We start from the raw sequence: 20,023 nt of genomic DNA, 5'->3' as shown, positions 1-20,023 counted from the left end.
GTCGGCGATTAAAAACATGTCAGAGATGTGGAATGTATTGAAATAGGAATATGAACAATTGATCTGTATTTTTGTACACGAATCAGCACAAACCAACAATACCAAACTTTGCTAACAAGTCCAAATGCCACAATCATAAACGCTCAGTGCCATGTTTGACTGGTGTCAATCTTATTGTGCAACATGTATTTTGACACTGATGAGTGTTTCATTTTACGTGAATACAGTTGTATTATGGTCAATACAACTGTATGCTTGACATCCAACTGTATACTAGCTGATCGAAATGGCATGACAACTGGTTATAGACCTGATTTGTCATGCGTTGCGTGTTTTGGATTAGCATATACAATTTTGAATTAAACTTTCAGTGTATATATAAACCAGATAAGCGGTATGATGTTTACACGAATATGTATACTAATTGTGGGTTAACATGCCATGAGATGCACAAATGTGTAATGCATGGGTTTTGCAATACTCGGGATTCAAATCACGCTATAGATTTAAACTCGACACCACAGTAATACGACAATTCTGGTTGAATTCAATTTTACATTTACAAAAATCAGTCAATGGTTTGAGACTGTATATCCAGTCAATCTGATTTACAGCTGTATTCACGTAATAAAACACTTGTATTTATCAAACAGGTAATTATGCATGTTCATGTAAAATACCAGATATATTTGATTCTAATAACTCGAAATCATATTGCCTTGTAAACTGTTAAAATACAAAAAGTTGAACAGTAGGATATTTGATCAATTGCCACCCATCATACGTTGGATACGTTCCTCGTAGATTTGCTGCCTCTCCTTGTCAAGAATTTCCATTGGATCACTTAGCATGATCTAAATGAATGACCCATAGTAACAATGCACAATATAGTATTTTGAAAATTGTTAATCACTCGAATCAATTACAATGATTGAACACCACATGGCTGAAACCATTTGAAAGCTTGTTTAACGTTTTAGCAAGCAGCAATTTACCTGAGGGATGGCGTATTGCCGATCTTTCTGTCCAGGCAATGGTGGCAAATCTTTGAGCATTCCACACTTTGGCATCCCTTTAGTCCACTCTCCTTCATAGACTTGTCTTTTCGTGCGATATACAAATTTGCCAGGTCCTTCTTTTTCATTTGAAAGCCACATTCCTTCGTATCTATCGCCATTTGCTAAATCGCACCATTAGAGTTAGTTGTAAAACACGGTATTATTTATGGTCAAGCCAATACAAAGGCAATGTATTTCCTGAACACCATTTAAAAATATGACTCACCCATCAACAAAATCCCCTGACCATGTCGGTTTTCCATATGCCATTCACCCTCATAGACTGATCCGTCTGGATAGGTCATTCTACCCCATCCCTCGCGCATATCATTTTGCCAAGATCCTTCATACACCCCACCCAGATCGTAAAAAAACGTGCCAATACCATGACGACAATCATTTGCCCATGCACCAGCATACACTTTTCTCAATTCAACAAGCGTATCATCTATTTTTTTTGTCGATGTGTTGATACTGGAGAAAATCGACTCGGACTCGACTGGAGGAGTCTTTGCGCGAGGAGGTTTAGGTTTGGTGGGATCAGACGATTCAGTCGAGGCGAGTGGAACTGAAAGTGTACCAAACCCTTGTCGTTGGTCGTTCTCCCATTCTCCTTCGTATACATTACCCGACTTTTTATAAAAATGCATGCCTTTTCCTGTTTGGATGAGCCATACGAATGGAAAGTCGATGGGTCAAGAGTCAGATTCGATGTGTATTGATTTTGAACATTACACATTTTGACTATTTACCGTGCCGTTTATTGTCTTTCCAGTTGCCAATGTATCTGTCGCCGTTGATGAGGTACACGGTTGCATGGGGACCAGTCTTGTAAGAAAGCCTGTCCTTGGCCTGCCAGCGCAATGTGTTTGAGACATTCGCATGCCGTATAATCTGCAGTGCCGGTTTTGAATTGCCTTGATTCATTTAAACTATATTGATGTTATCACGCTTGTATACAATGGATGTTGGTGGGATAGTCAACTTTGGTTTCAATTTTATTTGCACATTGCGTGTCAGCCATGTATGAATGAAAGATTGGGTTCCAATCAACTCAATTACTGCAACAGAATATCATTTCAAGTTTATTTGTAAACTAAAAAATACACTAAAGGTTTCCGCCATTCTTTGTAATATGATCAACTATGGGAATTCCAGCTGCAAGAGCTAATGCAAATACAGCTGCAATCATAAGAAAAATGTTGAGTGGTGATGTGGTTGGAGTTGCAATTGCAGTTGCAGTTTTTTCAGGCACACTAAACTTCTCATCAGCTGTGATATAGAAATCAATGTGGTGATTGGTACCGTAGTTAATATCAAAAAAATATAGAAAATGTTAATTCATCAATTCAACTTTAAAACAGTATTTTAATTCAAGTGAGTCGCACAATTAAGCTTGATAGATAGCACATCCAAACCGTCCTTGAGTTGTTTTTCGGTAGGAGCCTTGCCAAGACGAAGAAGCTCGCTAACATGAGATACAACTGGATCTTTGGCGACACTGCAAACAGAAATCAATTGCCCTTTGCGCATGTAAAACGCAGCAAAACTCAAACCACCACCAGATTCATCGCATTCCATCGATCCTTGTATAATGACATTGTCAAATGATGTGGCGTATCCAGCATATCGAACAGACTTGCCAAACTGCACGGTCCAAAAGTATGGAATCTAAAAAATAGGATTGCACGCTTGTCAATGCCAAGCATTTTCGGATATTTATACTCTAAAAGTTGTTTTTACAACAGCATACCTGCTTCATATGGGTCAGTTCAGATTTGTTGGACTCTTTGGCCATAATATTGAGTGCAGCTACACGGCCTTGATTTTGGGCAACGTTCCAGTGCTCAATACGCACATTCTCACCAGTAATGTGGTAGGGATATCTGGCAATATCACCTAGATGGAGTCCAAAGCAATGCATTAGTCGGTAAATTCAAATATCGCAATTCAAGACTTTGCTTACCAACAGCGTATACATTCTCCACGTCGGGAACTTGCATTCCAGAATTGACAGAAATACCACCGTCCTTGTCAAGCACAATACCACTTTCCTTGAGATAAGTAGTCTGAGGGAAAACACCAGCACCAAGAACAACAACATCAGCAGGAATCTTTTTGCCACTTTTGAGAACAACAAATCCAACTTGTTTAGGATTTTTAGCTAGAAACAATAATGTTCAAAGTATTATCAGCATCGTGTAATAAAGTGCTGTTATTTTCCAAAAAATTATAATGCGTACCAGAAGGCTCATAACGATCGACAAGAGCTTCAAGTTCAAACTTGATACCATTGATATCATTAAGTCTTTTTAAAGCCTTGCCGACATCAGCACCAAGAACTCTTTCAAATGGAACCTATCAACAATAAATGAAAAACTATAAGCACCCAAAAGATTTTCATGCCATGCCTCAGCGATTTCAATATGCACACACCTTTTCCATGCCAATGACAGTCACAACAGCATGCTTGGCGAGAATACTGGCAGACTCCATTCCAATAAAGCTAGATCCAACAATCACAACATTGGGCTTTCCTTCAGCAGAATTGACGGCTGACAGACCCGCATCAATAGCATTGGCATCATCAACAGTTCGGATGACAAACACGTTGCCAAGCTCTTTGCCAACAATAGGAAGAACGCGAGGCTAAAGTTTACATGGGAGAAACTGTCAATCCATCAAAGTTGGCATTTGGAATTGCATCAAATAACAAATGTAGAAACATTAAGTCCTACATCTCCGCCTGTGGCAAGGACAAGATGGTCGTAGGTAATAGAGACGCCAGAATCGAGCGTCACAGTTTTTCCTCGAGTGTCGACCGATTTGACAGTCTATAATCGCATTATACATGTTAGTTGTTATGGTTGAAATACGCTCAGAAACTAAGAGATACTTGCAGTGCTCAGACGAATATCAATATCCATAGACTTGAAGTGCTCTGCATTACGCAAGGCAATCTTGGAAGCATCGATCTTGAGAGCCTTGCTGAGTTTGGGTCTATATTTGGAATGGACAGAATCAAGTGAATGCGTTAAACCAACAGCAATAAATTCAAAATCCTACAATCGTTGTGCCATTACCTATCGATTGGAAGATAAGACTCTCTTGAAAGAATGATAACCTTTCCTTCAAATCCTTCCTATTAAACATATTTAGCCACTACTATCTGAAATGAAATTGATCATGAAATTTTTTTTACCTCGCGAAGAGTTTCTGCAGCGAGCAAACCACCAGCACCTCCACCAACAATCACAGCTTTTTTTGCCGAGGATTTGTGGTGCACAACAACAGGTCCACGACGACCGGCTTTGACTTCTGCATTGCTCAATTGTATTCAAATGCAAGAGTTAGAATCTGTAATAAGATATTCCAACAAGCTGAATATGCAATGGCTGGTTACCTTCGGTAGTGGTTGAAATATAGACATGGTCGTTACGCACGGTCACCTAGATCCACAACCCTGTAAGCACAATACAGTCTTTGGCACAAATGAACGAATCAAAGCCAGTTCAGTAGTCATCAAGTAGATACAGCATGCATACATACAGAGAAACTAACAAGACTGTCGATCGAAGGAGCATCTTCAATGTCACCAGTCTGAACACGGAAACAAGCGCCGTGAAATGGACACATCACACGACCATCACTCGACAATGTTCCCTTGACAAGTGGAGCCTTGTAGTGAGGACACAGATGAGAGGTTGCATAGACTAACCAACATCAATGATAATTGCATGGCAATAACCCATTGTGAGAAAATGGCATTTGAATTCCAAAAATAAGATTATCCACAGTTGTGCCAAGGACCAAAACTTACATTTTCCATCAACCTTTGATAAAAGAGCCTTGCCGATTTCGCCCACACGGACCTCTTTCCTACAACAGTTGAACACACTCGCTTAATTACACCACACATTTGTGCCAAATACATCCGACTGCAGTAGAGCTTTGGTGTAATAATGGGCTAATCTTACATTTGGCCATCAGTCAGATCATTGATATGGGCTACTTGATACTCCATTTAAGCTAAAAATATACTAAACTGCATCAACAAGTAAATTCATTAGTCTGTCATAAATACAAAAGATTGCAACCTTCAGGCTTCCATACCAGTAGATGGTCTGACTACAAGATATCAGTGATCAAGCCTGTCATGTTGCGAGAATTTATACACATCCTTAAACACGTGTTGGTCTCGTGATATGTTGTAGTTGCATTCACTTTGACTCATAATACAATTATCCAACTTCATTGTTTGGTCTTGCTACATCTGGTGTGATGATCATTTTATATCAACACGGCTGCAATTGTACCAGACTATCTTTATTCTACTACACATTCTAAAATAAAATCATGGTTTTATATGGTCACATAACCCATACTACGAAAAATTCCCAAAGCAGCCTCTCCAATAGGCCCTTTACTACCCATAGGCAAGATAGAGTCCAATCCAATCCCTCCTGTTCCTACAGGCCGCATTAATACATTTTCTGTTCCTATATATGTGTTTGCATCCACATGGGATAATGTGCTCCCGGCCTCATAAACACGAGGCGTATATATTATGGCGTACTTGTATAACCCTGACTCTTTTGTGGTGTAATCTGTATCTGGATACCAAGCGGCTACAGCTCCGGGAGTTTGAAACAATCCATTCTTCCCTCCCAACGCACGAGCAATACCTGCTGCGATCGTAGTATTAAATATACTATACCAGTTGTTTTGGGTTGACTGCTGGATCGCCTGGTTGATGCTTGATTGAATCTGGTCTGCATAGTTGCGAAGCCAAACGTGATTGATGGTGTCGCTAAGCCAGCGGTTAAAAATATAAGGTTGGGCAAGACCAGTGATTCTTCCATTAGCATTTATGTCCAAAAAACTTGGGAGAAAAGTCGAGTTATCTCCTATCATGTTCCACGACGATACAATTCCAAGACCGTGACATAGCTCATGGAGTGTAGCTAAAATAAGCACGCATTTAGTCGTCACATTCCATATCTAGATATAATTGCAGAATAAAAGCACACTACACGACACTCATCAAAAGATTAAAACATACTTTGCTCAAAGTCGTACGAATAGGTGCTTGAATTGATAGATCCGCCATGTGTGGTTGAATACAACCCCCACTTTCCATTATCCCCTGCACCCAACTGATCGTCTGGACTTGGAAACCACCAATTTACATCCGAATTCAATACAGCGATAATATCTACTCCGTCCGTATTTCTAAATGCCACATCGTCTGGAACATATTGTTTTGCCAGCGAAGAGGGATACATGTATCCTGCGTCAAGATGATTGGCATCGGCCGCATCACGATTGAACACATGCCATGCTGCTGGAGAAGCATATCCAAGCGTATCATCAGAAACAGGACATGCTTTTCCTAAACTAGCCGATCCAGTTGCTGTACAAAGTGATTTGTATGAAAAAGTGACAGTTATAGGTGTACGAAGGTAAAGAGATTGCTCAAGTCGAGTCATGACACGAGTGAGTGTGTACGCAACATTTTGGCATGTTGAACTGATTGCAGTAACTGGATCCAAAAGCTCACCAAAAGGTGGTGTACAATCCAATGAGATGGTGAATAGCTTGGTTTGAATGGTTTGAACCCTATTTGTAGCATTGCTATTCAAATCTCGCTTTTTTAATCGAGGGAAATATGTATCCTGTGCACGCTCTGGAATGTCGTGAATGGTGTTGAAGCGAATATAAGTAGGTTGGCGATTCGTGTTTACAGATTCGAAATCGACCAAGTAATGGTGGGAAAAATCAGTGTCTATAGCAACAGGCACTGCTTTCGATACATAAATACATACTAGCACCATACAGTATAGCAAAGAAACTACTCTATTATGCATTGTATCAATACGATGCACAAACGTGTCAAAGGTAGAGCTGTATTCAGGACAATAGCAAATGAAAATGCAGTATTGTTACTGCTAGATATCAGATTCAACAAAGCTAATCTATATCAGTATCTTCTGTTGTGCTATCCTTATATGCATTTGAACCAACAAGTATGTTTGAAGTATTAGGATTCGACAGCAATAAACACCAGGCTCAGGTCGGGCCAAGTTTCTAATTCACGCGACTTGTTACAATTGAAACTTGCAGCAATGAGCAAGCTTGTTACCACAATTCAAACTTTAAAATATAATTCAAAAATCATCAGTACGAGTCTAGTTTAAAAAACAGAGTATAAAGCATTATGATTTATATATTGAGCGAAATGGTTGGGTATAAGTTTATCCAGCCATTAATTGTCATCGACAAGCATGATATATGAAGCAAGATGGTAGTTGATGCTCAATTTTCTTATTGCGTCTGCCAAGATTTCTGGAACCTGTGAAATATCTGTTTTAATGCAAGTTGTTCGGGTTGCGCCGGAATGCTATACCGAAAACAATGTTAGATTGGTAATGACTTGCAAACCATGCATTGATTCTGAAATCAATACAATAAGACAATACTGTAGACGAATAACAGATTGGCTTGAATCAAAATTGATCTATAATATATGCAGTAAACCCACCATTGCCGCTGGAGATGCAGCACTTGCAAATGTATTGCCTGTTGTACCAAAAAACACCCTTTCGTAGCTGAATGTATTTGCTGATTCAGAAAAGCATGAAAAGTTGACTGGATTAAATATCCTTGATGAAGTAAAGCGACAAGCATTCGAGTATGCACTGGAAGCAGCTCGCTTTGCCGAGTGTGGAATCATTGTGCTGATGCAATTAGAATTTTACAGCAACTATTGACTCGATCAGATCCAACTCGATGCAAAATTTTCAATAAAAATCACGTGCAGATAGTCCATTGACTCGATACCATCCAGCATTGAGCACGAAAAGCAATCTAGATGGCCAGCTGAAAATAAAGTGTCAAACCAAACGATTTTTGTTTATTAAATAATTGTGGGTCAATCATTACAAAAAACACCATCCAGTTTCACTTAAAAGTTCAAGAGCCTTATCCAAAACACATGTTATGCTAGATCAAAGTAAAGCGCAAGCATATTTTCGGTTGGCTAGACTATATAAGAATTTCTTGTTGATATGATGCCTTGAGTTCTTTGTGTGGCAAGACAATACAGTCACGCACAATAACCTCATCACCCACAACAACGCCCTTGCCAAGAATCGAAGCAGTAGGAAGCTTGTATCCTTGAGATGTAGCAGCTTCCTGGGAAGTCTCGTCCTGATCAGCTGAACCTTCTACACGAGACCATGCTCCAATAACGCATTCCCAGCCAACAACGGCATTCAAGATACACGCATCGTTTCTGATCTCAACGGTGTCCAAAACGATAGAATCGCGAATGCGAACACCACGACCAACCAATACACGTGGGCCAATAGAAACATTGGGTCCGATTTTGGCAGTTGGATGAATCATGGCAGTCGGATGAATGAAAACAGGTGCAATCAGCTCGGCTGTATCTCTCATATTCGATGCAATCGGTGTTGCGACAGTTGGAGAAGTAAATATAGGCGATTCAGCAAACACAGCAGACATGATTTTTTTTCCAGGAGTGGAAACAACTGCCTCGCTCAAACGACGTGGATGAGCCTGTAAAAAGTACTGCAGATACTTGCGATTGGCAACAATCACCGAACTTCCTTTTTTAATGGGCATCCAAAAATCTCGTTTGGAAATCTCGAATACATACAGCAACTGATCTTCAGCAAGAACGCGCAATACATCCTGTTCAAGCTGTAGACGGTCCTCTGTACGAGGGAAACCGACGTTGAGCGCATGGATGGAGACATTGGCAAATTTGTCAAGGGTCAAGCCCTGCTCAATCTCAGATTTGTGACGAAGCTCAGCGGCCTTTTGGAATGAAGAAAAAACTTCAGAGGAAAGCAAGTAGACTCCACACGAGATCAAATTTGAGATGAAAGTTTCAGGCTTCTCTACAAAGTGCACGATTTTGGACGTGGCTGAATCGGAAACAATACAACCGTATTTGTTAGCCTTTTCCTTGTCAATACGCACACCCATGACAGTGCCAAGTGCCTTTTGGTTGCGATGGAAAGCAAGCATATCGTTGAGTGGAAAAGACGAGGCAATATCAGCATTGAGTACAAAAAAGGCATTGGGAGAGCCACGCAAGATCTCATCTCTAAAATGATAAACGCCGCCGCCAGTTCCTAGCGACTGATATTCACGGAGATATCTAATTCAAATTGTGTATCCATTACAAAAGTAGAGTGCAAGGTTAAATTCAAATATGCATGGCCGCCAGAACAATAACGGAACAAGTTTGTATCAAGGACATGGAGTTGATGGCTATACAACAAGAATAAACCCAAAAGCTAGATTCATAGGACACCCATTACAAGAGACCTGACACTAGTGAACCCAAACTAATATGAATGCACGACCATTCATACAATAAACAATTGAATGCTTGAGTTTTGTTAAAGGATATACCAATTATGGAGTCGTGATAATAGGACACATTAACAGTAAAATAGATTTGAGAGTATATCTAGACACTTGATACAGCCAGGGGTGGTTATGAAATATTACTAAACCATTCTTTTTAAAACAAGGCAAGATATTACCTAAAGCTCACATGGGGAAATTCAATAGAGGTCTCCATGATAAAGCGGTCAAAAACCGAGTTCTCGAAGAAGCCAATCAAGAGGATCTCTCGCATACCAGGCAGTCTAGCCAGCGATGAGATGTGATGATGAATCATAGGGACTCCAACAATGGGAAACAAGGGTTTAGGACAGTCCATGGACAATGGACGAAAACGAGTACCCACACTAGGGCCACCTACGAGTACAACTCCCTTGAGTACGAGAGCCATGTTTGTTGTAAGAAAGAGGGTCAAGTTGAAGATTAGCGTTGTGGCTGATGATCAACGTGAATCTTCACAGCAAGCAACAAACGGATGAAAACAGAAAGAAATGGAAATTGTTAATATGAGATGCTTGCATAAACTTTGTTCACTTTCGATTCCTTTGCAAGTGTTGTTGGACTAATTCAAACGTCATCTATCGAGCGTGTCTCGTGTGCCACGACAATCCGACTTGTGTTGGTTTTGTTCTGACACGATCTTCAGTATTTCATATCAACTCATCTAATATTCATTACAATCACATTGTTTTTATTAAATCCATTCGTTATCAAGTCTTGACATTGATTAATCACTACCATCTATCTCCTACTGGACTGTACACGCTTAATGGCTGTCGTTCTTCTGGTGATGGAAATGTTTCAAAGTCAAGTGATGAGCGTTTGACTTGCGTTTGGATATGACTGGGTTTCTTATCTTGCTTGTTATCTGTAGCTGCTGTCACATTTCCTGATCCACGTCGACTAGAGTCTCCAGATCTGCCTTTACTTCGGTCATCACTGCTCAAAGTCGAGCGACTACGACTTTCTGGTCCTTTTCCTAGTCGACTAATGATACTTCGTTCAGCGGGCTTATCTACAGTTTGGTCACGAGTTTTACCAATATCTTGGTTTCGTTCATTTCCTTTGTTTCGGTCTCGGTCTCGACCTTTTCCTTTTTCTCGCTCTCTATTCCTTTCTCTTTCCCGGTCCCGGTCCCTTTCTCGATCTTTGTCTCTTTCCCGGTCTCGATCTTTTTCTCTTTCCCGGTCTCGGTCAGATCCGCTAATCCTGCTATAATCACGACCACGATCAGACCGCTGTTCTTCCTTTGAATCCTTCTGTGATTCCACATCCTTTGATGCACCTTCTCTTCTTGACTCTCTGCCTGATCCACGATCCTCTTTTTTCCTACCATCTGGTGATCTTTTCCTTGACAAACGATCATTGTCCTCACTATGCGTTCTACTTCGTTTACCCTCTCGCTGCTCCAATCGGTCTGTCTCGCGTGGCTGTTTAGTTTCTGGTCCCTTTGTAACAGGTTGACTCCGATCTTCTTCCTTTTCCTTGACCGCCGTATTTGAACGAACTTGATCGGGCAAAGGTGATCGTCCTCGGGATGTTTTGCCACCCTCAACACCTTTATCATCACTACATATTTAATATAAAGTAAAAAGAATGTCATTTAAATAAAAGTTACAACAATAGGTTAATTTCAAACCAATCCATATACAGCATACCGATTATAGTTGCGTTGAGGAAGCGGAGGAGATGTTTGAGATACTTGACCCGATCGACCACGAGGCTGAGCTTGTCTGATTGGCATAGGGATTCCCTGTGGTCCATACATAAATGCATCTTTTGAAAGTCCGTTGTGTAGCATAGGATGGCCTGGAAGTCCTGGCATTCCTCCTGGAAATCCCATAAGTCCTTGCATCATGGCAGGGTTAAAGAATGCAGCTGTACCTGGTGGACCTTGGACGCGAAAAGGAGGCATTGGAGCACCTCGCATTCCATCAAATCGTGGCTGAGGAAATCCTTGGCCAGACCATATTGGAGCTTGCCCACCTCCAACGAACCCTGCCATTCGTGGGTCTAAACGTCCGTTGTTTCCAGAGTTTAATCCAACATCTGCACCAGACGAGGATCGTCCATTTTGATTTCCAGAATCAGACTGTTGCTTCGCCTGTCCTCGATATGGATTGGATGTAAATGATACAGGTGCATATTTGACTGATGGTGGTTTTCCGTGAATATCACTAAAGTAGACAATGTAGACAAAAACCAAGCAAATTAGCAATGATTCTACAACACGCTGATATAAATGTCACACTAGATTGCACTTTTAGTCGTCCACACTACTTTAGATACTGTTGTAGAAAATAGTGCAAGAGGATCTCAAAGATTGGTAGCAATCTTAATGTTTGCTGACCGAATTGATGACTTGCACCACTCATCAATCCGACACAATAAGCATATCTTCTTCAACTACAAAAATAGATGGAAAAGAAAACCAACATCATAAAATACATTCACAAGCGGCAGCTAAAGGATCCGAGACACTAGATAAATTCATTTGAAGCAAGGCAAACATAGATTGGCAATAGTTTACATACATCCGCTCAAAAAACTCTTTGGCTTTGGTGGCTGCTGTGGATGTATCAAATTGAATATAGCAAATTCCTTTGGATTTGCCATTAGCTTTGATTTCTGAAAAGCCAAACTCTCTCACTACCAGTTGATCATATACCCCGGCTGCTCGAAGAATATCAAATATATTTTGATCACTCGTCCACTAACGTCACACCATTGATGCGGTTTGTTTTATTGGATCCGATTATTGATTCATGGTTTATAAGCAGTTTGAAAATATAAATCGCAAAATATTGGGTTAGTCCAAATGAATATTTTAAACAAAGCCCAATAGCAATCATTATAAACATACCCATGAAAGATCTTGAACAACAATGCTGCGACTATGATGGATGTTGGGAGTAGATGGAATAGCAACATTTGATTTATCAACGAGTTCGCCATTATCTGCAGTGCTATCAATACTAGGTCGATGCTGCACTCTCATTGTCCAAACATCAGAATTAGATTCTGTAATCATATTTCCATCCATATCATTTTCTTCATTGGCAACTGCATCTGTATCGACTACAGCTGACTTGTCTTCCTGTCCAAGAGTATAATCAGCATCTATAGTTTGGTATAGATCAATATCTTGCATCGAGGCTGATTCTGTCGTGTCCTGGCGGACATGACCTTGATATGCATGCATGTCCCCAGTAGAGTCAGAAACTGCAGAAACAGGTGCTTTTAGTGACTATATGTAGGAGTAAATGTTAGTAATGTCATACAAATATCTATCTAGCATCTGAATATCCCATTCATATAGCAGAATGAAGCACAGTTTGAGGAAATTGAATTGACAGCCTACCTGAGTTTGATCCAACGCAAAAGAACACACTGGTACTGGATCCATACCACCATAGAGGTCCAGATCGTCATCATTGCAGTCCATCTTGGATGATACTGTGCGTGAATGTCGGCCAAATAAATCTCGCGAGTTGATTATCAACTGAACGAATACGATCACTTTCATGTCAAATTAAAGTTATTCCATTCGCCATCTGAAAATTCAATTGCCAAGAATAGCGTCTGATTTATGCCATTGGTTATCATCTGCGGAGTACCATTGTCTGGAAAGACGTTTCGAGCAAAGCAGATTGCAAAGTACATTGAAGCGTATATTTTTCAAGAACAGGAGTCTTTGCTTCAACGAGGACTTGGCTTTGATTCAAAAGTCATCATCATCAATGATGAATCGCTTGGAATTGACAAGTCGACTGGCTACTCTAGTAAATATATCATGACTTGTTTGTATTTTTGATCTTTATACACATTATAAATGATCCGAGCTTACCTACCAATCAATCATGTATGTCAATCATTTAATACAATGACTCTCATTAGATGCGACAATTGAAAAAATCACAAGAGGAACATTGCTATCTGCAACTGGACGGCATTTGTCCAAAAACACTGTTGTGATTTGTGACGGTATGAACAATATCAAAGGATTCAGATACCAGCTATATTGTGTTGCCAGAGCTCTTGGTACCCCAACATGCACGGTAATATCTTGATCAAAATCAACCCGATTAGTATGTGCTGGAGTTTATGATGGCTAATACGTCCTCAACATATGAATATGGCTAGATTCACTGTGGAATTTCACTAGACACTGCAAAGCAATCCAATATAGATTTGAAAGTGTACGACCAAGATCTTTTTGATAATCTATGCTCGAGATTTGAGGATCCAGATGGACGTAACCGGTGGGATGCACCTCTTTTTACAGTGATTCCCGAGGATTCTGACATGTCAGACTTGACCTGTGAAACAGCTCGACAGATTGTAGAAGCCATTTTGCTTAAAAAACCACCCGCACCAAATCTATCCACAGTTGTCAAGCCTCTAACAGCAACCAATTATTTGCACGAAATGGACAAGACTCTGTCAGATATTATTGAAGCATTTGTTGATGCACAAAAAAGTGGCAGGACGGGCAATATCGTTATTTCTCAAAGTTCTGCACAACTCAATATCCCTTCTCGTACTATCACTCCTGCAGAGCTGCGTCGATTGAAGCGACAGTACACGAATATCAACAAGATGCTAACCTTGTTGGATATGGACAAAGTAGCTCAGGGGTTTGCAGATTACTTGAATACAAACTTATCGTAAAAATAAAGGGGTAATAATCAGTTTATTTATTTTTGAACGAAAAACAGTAGGATCAAAGTGGAGGCAATTGGGTCTAGCTGATTCTACTGTTCAATTGCTTAAACTTGACTAGAAAACACGCATCTAGATGAGATTAGTCGTTACGGATGTTGAGATCTCGGATTTGAAGCTCTTCCTCAAGACTGTTGGGTCCGTCTGGGGCAATCTCCTCTTCATATCGAGGTAGATCCTGGACTGCCTTTTCGTCAATCTCTGGTCCTTTGCTAAGTCTGATCGTGACAGTTCAGTGTTGTTTTAAATGGATGTTAGTAAGATTGCTGCTGATTTTCCAATACAAAGTACATCATATAAGCTTACTGAGTGCGCACTGGACTTTTAAAAGCTTCAGGGGTAGGATGTTGCTGTGATTTTTTAAACTCGGCAACCTCGGTAACAATCAACTCTAAAACGGTAACGCATTGTTAAATTAAAACTCGTTAGAATGAGTGAATTCAACAAACACTTTTAGGCGTACTACCCAACTCACCTTTGATTTCCTCAATTGTCTTGGCTTCCTCAAACCCAAAATCAAAAAGAGCTGGATGGCTTGGCTCGTCATCTGAAAAATGATATACAGCAAGGAAGGGGTGTGCAAGAGCCTCATCTGCAGTGATACGATGACTGGCATCAAACACAAGTAGCTTGTCGATAAAATCAAGACCTATTGTGTAAATACCACATTGTTAGATACATCCAGGGTGCGCAGTATAGGAATAAAATGACTTGCCTTCAGCATCTGCACGAGGGAATGCTTGTTCTAATGGCATTTTACTGCGTTTGGGCCATGCACGAAGGTACTTGAATACACGCGAGCTACATAGTCGGGTTAGCGCAGGATCCTGTGGAGTTCCAAGAACTTTGAAAATCTTTTCAAGCTGATCAATGTCTATTGAATTCATCAATCGGATTAGTTTAGCTGTGTTGCAAAAGATGGACAAGACTGGCAAAAAGTAAATTCAAAATATCAGATATGAGATGGGTAACTCACAATCTGCACCCTTGAAAAGAACACGGCCGGTAAGCATTTCACCAAAAATGCACCCAACTGACCATAGATCAACTGGATTATAAACGTTTAAATGTTAGTATCATCCCAAAACTTTGACTAATTTTAAACAAGTTTACAGCAGCAGACACACAACATACTGGCTTTGGTATAGTGCTTGGGTGATAACACCACCTCTGGTGCACGATAGTAACGAGTGGCCACATACTCGGTGTTGACCAGATGAGAATTGACATCTGAAATACCACGAGCCAATCCAAAATCACAAATCTAAAATATGGCAAGGTACAATAAGTACACCACAGTTTGTCAAAACAACCCCAATCTCATGAAAAGTCAACACCATACACGAAGTTCGCAGTCGCTGTTTACGAGAAGGTTGCCAGGCTTGAGATCACGATGGATGATGTTGGCAGAATGCATCCACTTGAGCCCGCGTAAAAGTTGGTATAAAAAGTATTGAAAATGCTGCTTGGTGAGTTGTTGACCAGACTGGATAATCTGATTCAAATCAGCCTCCATAATTCCCTCGACAACATATCTAAATGTATTTAAAATGGAAAACTGGTTAAAATGGCACTCTCTACTGTTGATGCTACACTGGAAATATATCAAACAATAGATGGTAACAGCTGGCGAGTGTAATGCGTGGTTGAACGGAAGAAAAGACTTACAGCTCGGTAAAATTGCTGGTATTGCTGTTGATTTCAACATCTATTAGGAGCGCAATCTACATATCCAAAAGCATGCAAACAATAAGGTTTAAATATCCAAAATGGGTTGGCATGATGCGAGTGGTAACAGTGAACAAAGATGGAGTGGATATAAAATCAAATTATAAGATTTAAACACGTCGCAGTATAGCCAATTATTGAGTGCTGTTTTCTAACCCAGACAAGAAAGCACGCAAATGCACATACATTATCATGGCCATTTAGATGGCGAAGAAGCTTGATTTCTCGAAGTGCTCGCTTGGTAAGAATAGTTTCGTTAAAGTTGCGAGCTCCAACTTTTTTGACAGCAACGTCTCGTTGAGTAGCAAGTTCTTTTGCAGCCCTAAAATGCAAGTGAATTTCAACAATAGAAAAAGTTAGTTGGTTACCAATGACTAGTACTAGAGTTGAGAGTCTCCTTTAAATACACACAGTAACTGTATATTTAAACTCCTGTCACTATCAATTCAATGCCCCTGGCTGAAATGCAAGGTAAATCAGTCGCGTTTGCAATCATTCAGCCAGACAGTCTGAAAAGCAATCATTTATAAACTAATATGGTTTATACAAGAGAACATGGATAGTATCCAATAAGTAAAACCGAATCCTTACCAGACAGAGCCATAAGCACCACGACCAATTTCTCTGCGAAAGTGATACTTTTCAGTAATGGCAGGTTTGGGTGTAGTAGACATGATTTTATGGATTGTGTGATGATTAAAATCGACAATAAAAGTTTGGGGTGAGTTTAGTTGCCAAGAAAACAAATGAATCTAGAAAATATCCACATCAACAAGCCTGATCTGATCCATTCATAGCGTGGAATTCAAATTCACGTGACCTTAAATCCATATCAAACATTAGCCATTTTTGTATTCATTCTGCAGTGACTTTGCTTCTAAATAAATCACTCATTTGTTGTATTCTGAATATTGAGTAAATTTGTTTTCTAGTTCAACAACAATGATCGCACATCTAGTCATTCAACTGTTGTTTGCATGTCAATCATTGGGAGAAGGACAGTAAATAAAAGTCCATAACACAACACTGTCCAGTATATTGACAATAATCATGTCACATCACTGGCTGTTTATTATACACGGACATTGTTATTTGGTGGTTCATTTTACGTGAATACAATTGTAAAATAAACTCGGGTGTCAGGGCACGAAATGATCCGAGCATAGACTGGCAAATATCAGTAAATCTGAAATTGTATTTGATTTGTCAATATTACAACTTGAATTGCTCAACTATCATTCAAATCATTCATACACTTGTTCACTTGGATAGCAAGCATGATGCCATTCGTTTTATACTCTCAATGCCAACATATACTTATCACACTATATAGTATCATATACTAACATCCATTCCAACAACACATAGGACGGATGGCCGAGCGGTCTAAGGCGCCACGTTAAGGCCGTGGTCTCTCCGGAGGCGTGGGTTCGAATCCCACTCCGTTCACTTTTTACTTTTTTGCACTCCATCCAGAACATACCTTGATAATCAACTTGTTCTTGCACTCTGTTACTGCCGTATTCACGTATAATCAACCTCTGTATATCGTGATCAATGTCTCTGTTTTACTCCGCAATAACCATTTGTTAAATACTCGTTGTTTTCCTGCTGCAAATCGATTCCTTTTTTCTATAGAAACTCGGTTGTATCTTGATATCAGATACGTTCTACTGTTCTACTTTAAAAACCATGTCAGTAATGCAACCATCTGCATGCAATCACTCAATGTTCACTTTAAATCTTGGATATAAAAAAATGTCGGCGATTAAAAACATGTCAGAGATGTGGAATGTATTGAAATAGGAATATGAACAATTGATCTGTATTTTTGTACACGAATCAGCACGAATCAGCACAAACCAGCAATACCAAACTTTGCTAACAAGTCCAAATGCCACAATCATAAACGCTCAGTGCCATGTTTGACTGGTGTCAATCTTATTGTGCAACATGTATTTTGACACTGATGAGTGTTTCATTTTACGTGAATACAGTTGTATTATGATCAATATAACTGTATGCTTGACATCCAACTGTATACTAGCTGATCGAAATGGCATGACAACTGGTTATAGACCTGATTTGTCATGTGTTGCGTGTTTTGGATTAGCATATACAATTTTGAATTAAACTTTTAGTGTATATATAAACCAGATAGGCGGTATGATGTTTACACGAATATGTATACTAATTGTGGGTTAACATGCCATGAGATGCGCAAATGTGTAATGCATGGGTTTTGCAATACTCGGGATTCAAATCACGCTATAGATTTAAACTCGACACCACAGTAATACGACAATTCTGGTTGAATTCAATTATAACTATTGATGTACATGCGCTTGTAAATTTTAAAATCAACTGTATTATTTTTCATTTATGAGGTCTAAATCATGATTCAAAGTAGTAGTTTGTGGCAGAGGATTTATACCAGAAATAACAAGTCGATGGCGTATAGAATTTACAATCGAACTAGTATCCTCATTAATGTATTTTTGAATGCGGGAAGCGACTTTATCGACTGTTTCAGCAGATTGGGTTTGGAGAGTCCATTTCATTACATTATACCAAAATGAGTAATCAAATATCTCTTGGGATTGCTCAAATTTATCCAGCCAATCAAATATACCGTCAGTATCGCAGATGATAAGATGCTTCCATGCTAATTTACGTTGCAAAACGATAGGAATTTGATGCTCACGAGCGGAAATCTCATTCATGATTAGGTTGGCAGACACAATATCATCTTGCTCAATGTACCCATTTGCAATACCAGTCAATACATGAACGATTGGAGTTTTACATTCGTTGGCCGCACTATAGAGAGATTTCAAAACCTTACTATTGGTAGCAGATCCAAGTCGATGTGCTACAATTGAATCTATGTTTGATTGAAGTGGACCAGCAGTTGAGATACTAGAACAATACGTGCTTAGCAACAATCCAACGTCGTTTTGGATTCCAAATGCATACGCAGTGATGATATCACCTTCCAGTTCTTTTGGAATGCAAGTGCTAAAGATTTCGGCTTTTTTAATAATCTGCAACGCCTTGTACCAGTTTTGAGATGTGACTGCAAACCGAAGTTTCAGTTTTGACATAGAATCCCAGCCAGTACGATGCTTTGATGCTGATGAATGCGCTTCAGATTCGTTAATGTATTTTCCTATAGCTTGAAAATCCTTTTTTTTATAGTAATGCATTGCAAGAATGTGGTAGGTCGTCGAGTCCTTCAAGATCTCTTGTTTGCGCATACTATCAAGAGTATCCTGAATTCCTTGTTCGTCATTTAAAAGCGAATATGATTTTATGAGATGATTGAAAGGTTTAGCAGTTGCGTCTATTATGCAATACCGCTTAAAATACTCCAAGCTTCGCAAAGGTTGGCCAGATAATAGATAAGCGCGAATCAACATTGGTAAAATATCAGCTGTATTAAAGTCAAGCTTGGATCGGTGTACTTGTGCCAGAGTTGTTTCGATGGCTGGAATATCATTGTTTTTGGCATAGATACAAATCAATCCTGCGTAAAACAGTATATCTGGTTGTTTAGGATTGACTATCAAAGACATGTGCTCATGAACTGACAGTGCTTGTTGCGATCGCTGTGTGGTTGTATATCCTGACAAACTTTGAACATCGCCAGTCAGTGTAATTTTGATCAAGTCAAAGTATGCTCTGATGGGTATATTGGTTAGCAAATCAGGAGTGTGCTTTACCAAATCAGTGTAGATGCTGTATGCGGCTGAATGGTGATGTTTCGAAATAGCATTTGTCAATGACTGAATAAGATTATTGGACTGATTTTGTAAATATACATTACTCGAAAGTGAGTAATTACTAGATCGAATTCCATGAGCGAGATGTTTACTACGATCAGAAGGATCTGGACCAGGTTTTGCAGAGTTGATGACCTGGGTGCTTTTATAGTTGTCATCATGTTTAATGTTTTGCAGCAGAGTACTGATTGTATCCATTCGAGTATGGTATGTTTGTTGATTATTGTTGGAATAGGTGCGAAATCTTGTGTATATGAATACCACAAGTGATGGAATGGAAGTTCTTTCCATCAA

General features: G+C 39.6%; 9 protein-coding genes across 9 annotated transcripts; 1 reads left to right on the top strand and 8 right to left on the bottom strand.

The window, feature by feature from the left end:
- Positions 1 to 764: 764 nt before the first annotated feature.
- BATDEDRAFT_92863 (uncharacterized protein) lies at positions 765 to 1,985 on the bottom strand (the record flags this gene model as incomplete). Its single annotated transcript, XM_006683038.1, has 4 exons — positions 765 to 854; positions 996 to 1,180; positions 1,285 to 1,716; positions 1,811 to 1,985. 4 exons carry the CDS (start codon positions 1,983 to 1,985, stop codon positions 765 to 767), a joined length of 882 nt encoding a protein of 293 aa, XP_006683101.1.
- A 133-nt stretch (positions 1,986 to 2,118) lies between these two features.
- Positions 2,119 to 5,181, bottom strand: BATDEDRAFT_37567 (uncharacterized protein). Its single transcript, XM_006683022.1, has 15 exons — positions 5,172 to 5,181; positions 5,036 to 5,103; positions 4,879 to 4,937; positions 4,608 to 4,771; positions 4,462 to 4,507; positions 4,261 to 4,376; positions 4,142 to 4,200; positions 3,959 to 4,058; positions 3,797 to 3,892; positions 3,495 to 3,707; positions 3,302 to 3,416; positions 3,025 to 3,222; positions 2,812 to 2,957; positions 2,447 to 2,729; positions 2,119 to 2,330 (listed from the first exon to the last, which is right to left on the bottom strand). The coding sequence occupies exons 2-15, from the start codon at positions 5,080 to 5,082 to the stop codon at positions 2,167 to 2,169; spliced, it is 1,806 nt and encodes a 601-aa protein (XP_006683085.1). The 5' UTR covers positions 5,083 to 5,103; positions 5,172 to 5,181; the 3' UTR covers positions 2,119 to 2,166.
- Positions 5,182 to 5,420: 239 nt separating this feature from the next.
- BATDEDRAFT_28640 (uncharacterized protein) lies at positions 5,421 to 6,925 on the bottom strand (the record flags this gene model as incomplete). The annotated part of the gene is made up of 2 exons (XM_006682990.1): positions 5,421 to 6,022; positions 6,121 to 6,925. 2 exons carry the CDS (start codon positions 6,923 to 6,925, stop codon positions 5,421 to 5,423), a joined length of 1,407 nt encoding a protein of 468 aa, XP_006683053.1.
- A 398-nt stretch (positions 6,926 to 7,323) lies between these two features.
- On the bottom strand, positions 7,324 to 7,791 carry BATDEDRAFT_92861 (uncharacterized protein; the record flags this gene model as incomplete). The annotated part of the gene is made up of 2 exons (XM_006683037.1): positions 7,324 to 7,458; positions 7,600 to 7,791. 2 exons carry the CDS (start codon positions 7,789 to 7,791, stop codon positions 7,324 to 7,326), a joined length of 327 nt encoding a protein of 108 aa, XP_006683100.1.
- A 154-nt stretch (positions 7,792 to 7,945) lies between these two features.
- On the bottom strand, positions 7,946 to 9,888 carry BATDEDRAFT_33853 (uncharacterized protein; the record flags this gene model as incomplete). Its single annotated transcript, XM_006683014.1, has 4 exons — positions 7,946 to 8,511; positions 8,584 to 8,900; positions 8,922 to 9,246; positions 9,638 to 9,888. 4 exons carry the CDS (start codon positions 9,886 to 9,888, stop codon positions 8,103 to 8,105), a joined length of 1,302 nt encoding a protein of 433 aa, XP_006683077.1. The 3' UTR covers positions 7,946 to 8,102.
- A 343-nt stretch (positions 9,889 to 10,231) lies between these two features.
- Positions 10,232 to 12,942, bottom strand: BATDEDRAFT_92860 (uncharacterized protein; the record flags this gene model as incomplete). Its single annotated transcript, XM_006683036.1, has 5 exons — positions 10,232 to 11,066; positions 11,156 to 11,674; positions 12,032 to 12,210; positions 12,361 to 12,744; positions 12,859 to 12,942. 5 exons carry the CDS (start codon positions 12,940 to 12,942, stop codon positions 10,232 to 10,234), a joined length of 2,001 nt encoding a protein of 666 aa, XP_006683099.1.
- A 144-nt stretch (positions 12,943 to 13,086) lies between these two features.
- Positions 13,087 to 14,168, top strand: BATDEDRAFT_92837 (uncharacterized protein; the record flags this gene model as incomplete). Its single annotated transcript, XM_006683056.1, has 3 exons — positions 13,087 to 13,279; positions 13,395 to 13,555; positions 13,641 to 14,168. 3 exons carry the CDS (start codon positions 13,087 to 13,089, stop codon positions 14,166 to 14,168), a joined length of 882 nt encoding a protein of 293 aa, XP_006683119.1.
- Positions 14,169 to 14,171: 3 nt separating this feature from the next.
- On the bottom strand, positions 14,172 to 16,680 carry BATDEDRAFT_37565 (uncharacterized protein). Its single transcript, XM_006683021.1, has 10 exons — positions 16,539 to 16,680; positions 16,134 to 16,269; positions 15,888 to 15,943; positions 15,562 to 15,754; positions 15,354 to 15,483; positions 15,196 to 15,267; positions 14,935 to 15,093; positions 14,695 to 14,868; positions 14,526 to 14,610; positions 14,172 to 14,437 (listed from the first exon to the last, which is right to left on the bottom strand). The coding sequence occupies exons 1-10, from the start codon at positions 16,619 to 16,621 to the stop codon at positions 14,302 to 14,304; spliced, it is 1,224 nt and encodes a 407-aa protein (XP_006683084.1). The 5' UTR covers positions 16,622 to 16,680; the 3' UTR covers positions 14,172 to 14,301.
- Positions 16,681 to 18,316: 1,636 nt separating this feature from the next.
- Positions 18,317 to 19,927, bottom strand: BATDEDRAFT_92859 (uncharacterized protein; the record flags this gene model as incomplete). Its single annotated transcript, XM_006683035.1, has 1 exon — positions 18,317 to 19,927. One exon carries the CDS (start codon positions 19,925 to 19,927, stop codon positions 18,317 to 18,319), a length of 1,611 nt encoding a protein of 536 aa, XP_006683098.1.
- Between the last annotated feature and the right edge of the window lie 96 nt (positions 19,928 to 20,023).

Source organism: Batrachochytrium dendrobatidis (assembly GCF_000203795.2).
Source record: "Batrachochytrium dendrobatidis JAM81 unplaced genomic scaffold BATDEscaffold_20, whole genome shotgun sequence".
Classification (NCBI taxonomy): domain Eukaryota; kingdom Fungi; phylum Chytridiomycota; class Chytridiomycetes; order Rhizophydiales; genus Batrachochytrium; species Batrachochytrium dendrobatidis.
The sequence above is the reverse complement of the archived record's forward strand: the minus strand, read 5'-3'. Positions and strand labels throughout refer to the sequence as shown.